The 9705-nt window shown below is 43.7% G+C and overlaps 1 protein-coding gene across 2 annotated transcripts in view; it reads left to right on the forward strand.

The window, feature by feature from the left end:
- LOC122543931 (zinc finger protein 239-like) overlaps positions 1-9705 on the forward strand; it is a 27532-nt gene that overhangs the window by 6573 nt on the left and 11254 nt on the right. Inside the window, exon 2 of one of the 2 annotated variants that reach the window (XM_043682868.1) lies at positions 2866-4107. In XM_043682868.1, the coding sequence (XP_043538803.1) occupies positions 3240-4107 (868 nt within the window). In that variant the 5' untranslated portion in view covers positions 2866-3239. Of the gene's footprint in view, positions 1-2865; positions 4487-9705 lie in introns of those variants that run through there. The other variant, XM_043682867.1, reaches the window with a different exon arrangement.

A 9705-nucleotide genomic window follows, 5' to 3' on the forward strand; every position in this document is an offset into this window, starting at 1 on the left:
GACCTATTGTACTCTATGCTACTCTCTCCCCACCCCCACCCTCCTCTAGCTTATCTCTCCATGCTTCAGGCTCTCTGCCTTTATTCCTGATGAAGGGCTTTTGCCCGAAACGTCGATTTTGCCTGTCCTCGGATGCTGCCTGAATTGCTGTGCTCTTCCAGCACCACTAATCCAGTTGAGTAAGTGGAGCTGAGTCAATGAAAAAAATCACCCATGATCTTATTAACTGGTGGAGCACGGTCAAGTGGCCAGATGGCCTACTCCTGCTCCTATTTCTTGCATTCTTAATAACAGATACCTGGGAATGGGTTACGGACTGGAATCTAATTGAGGGGTCACGGTGGTTTTTGTACAGAGTCTCAGTTCCTTGGGAGAGAGTTACAGTCTGGAATCTAATCAAAGCTATTTATGCTGCACTTTATTGAATGTGACCTTGATTCAAGGACTATACTGTCCCCTCACCTTTGGAATTCAGCTCATTTGTCCGTGTTTGAACTAAGACCGGAGGTCAGTAGCTAAGTGGTCCTGACAGAACCCAAACTCTGCATCACTGGCAAGTGCTATTGGATGTCACTGTTAGTGACACCTTCCATAGCTTTACTAATGGTCAAGAGTATACTGAAAGGGTGATTAATGGTTCGGTTGGATTTGTCCTGCTACCTGTGTGCAGGACATACATGCCATTGCTGTAACTGGAAGAACTGAGCAGTTGTGAAAACCTGAGTGCATCTCTTATCACATGCCGAGCAGGTGAATAGTCTCTTACTTGTGTGAACTCAGCAGATGAATGAACTGAGAGAATCCTTTTCCATACTCTCGCCAGTATGGATGTGTTGATGTATCAGCAAGTTGTGAGACCATGTGAATCCCTTCCCACACTCAAAGCAGGTAAGCCATTTCTGTCCAGTCTGAGCTTGCTGCTATCCCAGCAAACTTGCTATCTGAATAAATCCCTTCCCATGCACAGGACAAATAAATGGCCACCCCCCACAGTGTGAATTTCTTGTTGTGTAGTGAGGCTGACTGTCTGAAACTCTTTCCACAGGAAGTGCAGTGGAACGGTTTCTCCTCAGTGTGAGTGACGTGTTTCTGGAGGCTGCATAAACATGGTTATGAGCAAAGGAACTCATTTTCTCACAAACTTGAGTTTTTTGAAGAAATAACCAAGAAGATTGCTGAGAACAGAGGAGTAGACATTGTTTACTTGAACTTTAGTAAAATTTTTGACAAGGTCTAGCGTGGTAGACTAATCAGTGAAGTTAGGTCACACAGGATTTCGGGTGAGCTTGCCAATTGAATGCAAAATTGGTTTATCGACAGACAGAAGGATGATGGAGGGTTGTTTTCGGACTGGAAGCCTGTGACCATTAGTATTCTACAGTGATCGGTGCTGGGTCCACTCTTGTTTGTCATTTATGTAAATAATCAAGATGAGAATATAGGAAGCATGGTTAGTAAGTTAACATTTGGCACCAAGATTGGCCTAGTGAATGGTTAACTCGGATTACAAAGAGATCTTGATCAATTGGGTCAGTGGGCTAAAGAGCGCGTTGGATAAATGTAAGTTTTTACATTTTGGTAAAACAAACAAAGGCATGACTTATATAATGAAAAGCAGGGCCTTGGGTAGTGCTGCAGAACAGAGACCTAGTGATTCAAGTACATAATTCTTTGTAGTTTACATCACATTTGGATAGGCTGGTCAAGAATGCTTTTAGCATACTTGCCTTCTTTGTTCACACCTTTTGAATAAAGGAGTTGGGTTGTCATGTTGAAGTACAGGATATTGGTGAGACCTCTTCTGGAATACTGTGTGCAGTTCTGGTCTCCTTGTTATAGAAAAGATATTAAGCTGGAGAGGGCTCAGAAGAGACTTACAGGGACATTGCTGGGAATGGAAGGTTTGAGTTATAAGAAGAGGTTGGAGGGACTGGAACTTTTTCACTTGAGCATAGGAGGTTGAGAGGTGAATTTACAGAAGTTTTTAGAATCATGAGGTATTGGTAGGGTGAATGGCATGTGTCTTTTCCCTCTGGGGGATTTCAAGGCTAGGGGGCATATATTTAAGGTGAGTGGAGAAATATTTATAAAAGATATGCAGGGCCAATGCTTCTACAAAGGTCATGGTTCATTTGTGGAATGAACGTGCAGAGGAAGTGGTGGATGTGGGTACAGTTAAAATGAATTTAAATAAGTAGATGAATCAGAAATGTTTGGAGGGATATGGGCCAAGTCCAGATGGGTGGAACTAGTTGAGTTTGAAATTATGGTTGGCACAGACTGGTTGGACTGAAGCGTCTGTTTCTGTGCTCTGTCTCTGTGACTCTAATCTAATTTACGTCTAATTTTATTACTGGAGCATGAGCAAGGCTAAAAAAGGCCAGCATTCACTGGCTGTACTGCTATGACAGCTCTCCCACAGTGCTGTTCAGTGAGGAGTTACAGGATTGTCAGACAGCAGCTATGAAGAACCAGCGATACGCATCCACAAAAGGAAAGTGGAGTGCCTGGAAGTGGGGTTTATAGGTGATGGTTCCCTATACGTGCTAGCCTTGATTTTCTTGGAGACAGCATCTGTCAAAGTTATTCCTGTGATGTAGAAGAAATTGTGTCCTTAAGTATCCCATTGTCTCTCCTCCTGTCGAGGGCTGAGACTTGTGAAGGCCCAGGGCAGGCAATGGGTCCCCTTCCCTGAAGGATATTCACGAACTTGAGTTTTTAAGACAATCCAGTAACATTTCTTGGTCACTACTTCGGAGTGTCTTACTCACACGATTCCAGATTGAATTAACTCCATTTCACAATCTCCTGTTGCGTCTTAAATAGTTCTTTCTCACCTGTTCATGATGCAAATTTGTTTTACAGGGAATCACAGAAGCACATTTATTATCAAGAATTCCAAACAAACATTCTTTCAAGATCTGTGAGTGAGTCAATTCATCAGAACTTGATAACCATTGGATTTTCAACATTTGTCTGTTCTGCTTGTGGGAAAAGATTTCAAACATCGGTGTGACTGGAAATATACCAAGACACATACGTCCAAGCGAATGTTCCAGTGAACTGACCGTGGAAAGAGCTGTAACTAGTTACACAGACTGAGTGAGCGTGTTCTAGCGAACTGACCGTGGACAGATCTTGAACCAGTTGCATAGTCTGAATACCTTCACAGTATTCATAGTGGGGAGAAACTGTATCCCTGTCCTGTGTATGCGTGAGGAGTCAGCGGATAAATCAATATGGAGAGGCATGAGCACACCTGTACCATAGAGAAACCCTGGAAATGTGCAGATTGTGGGAAGGGATTCAAATACCCATCCCTGCTGGAAACCCATCAACGCAGTCACACTGGGGAGAGGCCGTACACCTGCTCTGTTTGCAGGAAGGGATTCACTCTGTCATCTGACCTTCTGAAACATGAACGCACTCACACTGGGGAAAGACCATTCATCTGCCCTGAGTGTGGGAAGGGATTCAGTGACTCATCCAACCTGCTGAAACACCAGCAAATTCACACTGGGGAGAGGCCATTCATCTGCTCTGAATGTGGGAAAGGATTCACTCTGTCATCTGACCTTCTGAAACACGAACGCATTCACACTGGGGAGAGGCCATTCATCTGCCCCGAGTGTGGGAAGGGATTCAGTGACTCATCTAATCTGTGGAGACACCAGCGCGTTCACACTGGGGAGAGGCCATTCATCTGCTCTGAATGTGGGAAAGGATTCACTCGGTCACCCCACCTGCTGAAGCACCAGCGAGTTCACACTCGAGAGAGACCATTCATCTGCCTAGAGTGTGGGAAGGGATTCAGTGATTCATCCTACCTGCTGACACACCAGCGAGTTCACACTGGGGAGAAACCATTCCCCTGCTCTGAGTGTGGGAAGGCATTCTCTCAGTTATCCAACCTCAGGGCACACCAACTCGTTCACACTGATGAGAAACCTTTCAAATGTTCGCTCTGTGAGAAAAGCTATAAACGCAGACGTGAAGTGCTGACACATCAACGCATTCACACTGGGGAGAGGCCATTTCCCTGCCCTGAGTGTGGTAAACGATTTGTACATTCAAAAAATCTTCTGAAACACCAACGAATGCACGCTGGTGAGAAGTTGTTACCTGCTCCTTCTTGGGAAAGGATTTACTCAGTCATCCAACCTGTTGAGACACCAGCAAGTTCACAAGTGACTGTAGAGCAGGCACCTGTTGCTGCTGTTGTTGTTCTTAATGAAACTTTTCCTCATGTCAACACTGCATCTTTTTCCCAAAACCTTAACTCTAGCTCCCCAATGCTTGGACCATCACAGAATGGAAACAATGTTTTATTTCTCTACCTTAACTAAACCTGTCAATAACTTGTACACTTGAGGCATGGTGACTGGGACTAGACTCTAGTTCAGTCCTAAAGAGAACTTTTAAAAAAAATCACACACCACCAGGTTATTGTCCAACTATTTCCCACAGCCGGTCCCTCCTCCCTACCTTTTATCCTAGCCTGTTTGGCACACCCTCTTCCTTCCTGAAGGGCTTATGCCCAAAACATCGATTCTCCTGCTCCTTGGATGCTGCCTGACCCGCTTCGCTTTTCCAGCAACGCATTTTTCAGCTCTGATGAAGGAGCTCTGAAAGCTAGTGCTTCCAATTAAACCTGTTGGACTATAACCTGGTGTTGTGTGATTTTTAACTTTGTACACCCCAGTCCAACACCAGCATCTCCAAATCATGACTACCATCGACACCTTTAAAAAGGTCAATATCTTTTCCCTGATTTTCTTCTCTATCTCGATTTATGAAGTTCAAGGTTCCATATGTTTTGCTCACAGCTCTCTCAATGTGTCCTGTCATCTGTATAGTGTCCCTACCTTGCAGCCAGAAGATCTGGTTTCAAGCCCTTTCTGCTCTGGAGCTGTTAGAGCAGTTTCATCTTTTTCTTAACTGATGATTGAACCATGTCCATTGGGGTCTGTTTTTGCTGAAGGTAATGAACTCCAGCTCAGTTAAACAGACTACCAGGGTGGGGTGGAATAATAAACTCAAGTTCATTTCTGCAATAAACTTGTTAATTTGTACAATAGATCTGTGTAGTCGGCATTCATTTGTAAATTGGATTGATTCATTTGTGGGATTCTCAAACTCGTTAAAAGTAAACTAGCTGACTTTACTTATGCATTTCAGTCCCATTTAAACCTTCTGTTGATCTGTATGAAAATTGTGTTCCCATGTGAAATAAATTTGTATATGGTTACAGAAGCCTGTGTTCTGTTGTCTAAATGAACCTGTATTGTAGCTGCTGCTGGTTTGAACCACAGCTTTGCCTCTGTATAGATTTTAAATCTGGGGCCATTGTGGATGAGATGGGGGAGGAGAGGGACAGACTAAACTATTGAGCTGCTGCTTTCTCCCACACCACCTCTCTCTTTCCCCCTATAATCTCACAAAGATGCTTCTTGGAGTTCTCCATACCTAGGGAAGGGGTGCTCCATTTGATTAGATTAGATTACATTACATTACATTAGATTACATTACATTACAGTCTAGGGAAGGGGTGCTCCATTTGGAGGCAGCTGGGAGCTGATGGATGAGCTGGGATTTGGGCAGAGAGAGATCTTTGAGTGACAGAGCCGAAGGCATTTCAAGTAGGTCGTGGCAGCCATAGCCGCTCCTGCCATGTGGATGAACCAGGAGGTGAGTATCAGCAGGTTTCTGTCAGTATGTGTGTGGGTACTGTTGGAATCTCAATGCCAGCGTTGAATCTTTGCCACCCCCTGAATCATCCCGACTGACGTAAACTTTGGGAACATGGTCTGTCCCTCATGAGAGAAAGGGAATGTGAGAAACCACAGAAAGAGAGCTAGGATCCACTTGAATGTTGGGTATCCCTTCATGAGTCTCTTCTCTGTCTTTCCTTCCCTCCTTTGAATCTTTGCCACCCCCTGAATCATCCCGACTGACGTAAACTTTGGGAACATGGTCTGTCCCTCATGAGAGAAAGGGAATGTGAGAAACCACAGAGAGAGAGCTAGGATCCACTTGAATGTTGGGTATCCCTTCGTGAGTCTCTTCTCTGTCTTTCCTTCCCTCCTGTCGGGGTCTCTCTGGCTTTTTTCCTTTTCTTTCTCTGTCTATTTCTCATTCTTCCTTTCTCTGTCTCTTCTTCAGTCCGTCTGTCTCTCTTGTTTTCCCTCTCTCTGCCTTCCTGTCTAGCTCATGCTGTCTTGCTCACTCCCTCATTTTTTTCATCTTTTGTCTCAGTCACTCAGTCTCTTCCATCTGGAGCAAAACTCCAACTGAAAATAATAGACCTCCTTCAGCTGATAGGGAACTCCAGTAAACGTGGCTCTGATTCAGCTCTAACATTACACTTCAGTTTATGGGAAGGAATTGAGATGCTAATGCTGTTTGCACACAGCAGAAACAATGTCTGGACTCTACAGCTGGTTCTTTGCTGTAAAATATTTGAGAATATTGAGATGCAGCTACAGCCACCCCTCTGTCTTTGGTTCTGGATGTGGATTTATGTCTCAAATTCTACCTGTGATGCAACGACACTCATTAATGTTGGATCATTTTGAATACAATTGAATATAGAAAAGGTCTCCTTCATCCTATAAATAGCCAAGAAGTTAGACTATTTGACAGATCTCGCTCACCTTTGATAAATTGTGCCCAAAGGTGATTAGACTGTGTATAAAATATTTTGGTGCACTCCTTCATTGCTTCCACATCTTGTGTTTGATTGTATGACAGATAATCCGAGACTGTGCACTCTGGTTTGAGATATCCCAGCCAGGGATGACATTCTCCCACTAACTGTCCTGTTGAGACTTGTAACAATGTTGTAAGCTTCCTTGTGATCACCTCATTTTTTTAAACCATGGAGGATACATGCCAGTTTCTTCAATTTTTTCTTTATGCAGCATCTTTACCAATCTGGTGAACCTTTAGTAGGAGTTTAACACTGGTAAATATGTAGTTTTGTAGGTGAGACGACCAAAACTGCTCGCAACACTTCAAGGCTCTACATAACTGAAGCAAGCCGTACTCTGCTTACAATAAAGGTCAACCTGCTGTCATGGTCACAAAGCATGAAGAGACACACAAACCAGTATAGATTTTCTAAAAAAAATAATTATTTTAAAGTGGAATGTTGTATGAAAGTGGATACTACCAATTGCAATGTATGCAAGTTGTCAAATGGGACCTTGATCATATAGGCTGAGGAGTGACAGATGGAATTTAATCTACATAAATGTGAGGTGCTACATTTTGGTGGGGTAAATCAGAGCAGGACTTAAACACTCAATCAAAAGGTCCTGGGGAGTGTTGTTGAACATAGAGACTTGGGAGTGTAGGAACATTGTTCCTTGGAATGGGACTTGCAGGTAGACAGGATAGTGAAGGCGGCATTTACTACATGTGCCCTTATTTGTCAGCACATTGAGTATAGGAGTTGGGATGTCATGTTGCAACTGTACAGGGCATTGGTTCAGCCACTTTTGGAATAGTGTCATGCTCAATGGTTAGCACTGCTGCCTCACTGTGCCAGTGACCTGGGTTCAATTACAGGGTGACTGTGCAAACTCCACATGTTCTCGCCATGACTGCGTGGATTTCTTCCAGGTGCTTAATTTTCTTCTTACAATCCAAAGTTTTGCAAGTTATGAGGATTGACTATGCTAAATTGCCTATAGTGTTCAGGGATGTGCAGGTTAGGTGCGTTAGCCAAGGGAAATGCAGGGTTATGGAAATAAGGTAGGGGATGGGTCTGGGTGGATACTCTTCGGAGGGTCGGTGTGAATTTGATGGACCAAATGGCCTGCTTCCAAACTGTAGGGAGTCTATGGAATTCTGGTCTACCTCCAGTCAGAAGGATGTTGTGTAAGTTGAAAAGGTTCATAAAAGAATTAGAAGGATGGAGCCAGGGTTGGAGCTCTCTGGAGAGGCTGAATAAGCTGGAGTGGTTTTCCCTGGAGATTTGTAGGCTGTGGGGTGACCTTATAGAAATTTATAAATCATGAGGGGCATGGATAGGGTGACTAGTCAAGATCTTTTCCACTTCAAAACTAGATGGCATAGGATAAAGTTGAGAGGGGAAATATTGTAAAGGGGCCCTCTGGGGCAACCTTTTCATGCAGAGGGTGGTGTGTGTGTGGAATGAGTTGCCAGGGTCAGAGGAGGTGGTTCAGGCTGGTAAAATTATGGCATTTAAAAGGCATCTGAATGCATATGTGAATAGGAAGGTTTAGTGGGAAATGGACCAAATGCTGACAAATGGGATTAAAATAATTTGGGGTAAAAACCAAAACAAACTGTAGATGCTGTAAATCAGAAACAAAAACAGAAATTGTTGGAAAAGTTCAGCAGGTCTGGCTTCATCTTGGAGGGAATTAAGAGTTAACACCAAATTTTGTGTACAGCCCCCTGATGTTTCACAAGCCCAGTTCTGCACCATCCCCAGTTTTGTGCCTCCCAATCTGTGCCTCCCATACTTCCAGTTTTGCAACCCCTAACACTGCTTTCCTTTGTAACCACAATTTTGTGCGCCACCCCCCCCCCCAATTGATGCACTGCCTCATTTTTTACCCCACCATGCCTTCACCTGACCCCAATTATAGAGCACTGATAATGTTCTGTGCACCTAGCCCAATTTTGCAGAGCCCCCAAAACTTTTGCACATCCCCATGTTTTGTGCCCCTGCCAATTTTCCAGACAAGTGCCTCTGTACTGTCTATAGGAATGAGCCTGACTTTCCAGTTGCTTGCCATTTCAATGAACCATTTTGTTCCCATTGTGAACATTTAATTCCTGGAGCTGCTGCAATGATCCACTGAAGCTTCACGCAAGCTCAAAGAACAACACCTCATTTTCACTTTGGTTTACAGCCCCTCAGTCTGAATCCTCAATCTTCAGAAACTGACTCCATGGTGTTTCAACTCCATTTTTCTTACATGTCAATCCCTGCGCCACCTCCGCCGTACACACAGTCTTGTCTGGTTTGCTTTGCCCTGAGAAGAGAGGATCCATTCTTTCACATCTTACCTTAAAACTATGATTTGGAGATGCCGGTGTTGGACTGGGGTGTACAAATTCGGAGCGACGCTCCTTCATCAGGTGATTGTGGAGGGCTCGATCGTAACACAGAATTTATAGCAAAAATTTGCAGTGTGATGTAACTGAAATTATACATTGAAAAACTGATTGTCTGTTAAGCCTTTCATCTGTTAGAATACAGTGATAGTTTCATTTCTTTCGTGTGTAAATCACAAAACCCTTATATTTAAAGTTGCATTCTTGGGTTAGCTGTTAACAATAGTGATAGCTAGACAATATATTGAAGGTGTTAGCCCCCTGTGTTCTCTGTCTATGACCTGATGTTCAGATTGATTCTAATCTAAAAAGTGAGATAACAGAGTTTTACATAAATTCATGCAGTTTTTGAGCTCAGAGTTCTACGTGAACGTATGCAGTTTTTGAGCAAAGTGCAATGTAACTCTGCAAGTACAAATTCACCCCACAAAATATATGTGTGCATGTGGGTCTTTGTCTGTCTATGTGTGTCTGTGTGTCTGTCTGGGGTGGGGGTTGTGAGTGTGAGAAAGTGTGTGTGTAGTGAGTGCAGAGTGTCTTAAGTCTGTGAGGGGGTGCATGTATGAGTGTGGGAGTGTGTGTGTCTGTAAGGGTGTGTGTGGGTGTCTGTGTGCG

This window comes from Chiloscyllium plagiosum, chromosome 45 (genome assembly GCF_004010195.1).
Source record: "Chiloscyllium plagiosum isolate BGI_BamShark_2017 chromosome 45, ASM401019v2, whole genome shotgun sequence".
NCBI lineage: Eukaryota > Metazoa > Chordata > Chondrichthyes > Orectolobiformes > Hemiscylliidae > Chiloscyllium > Chiloscyllium plagiosum.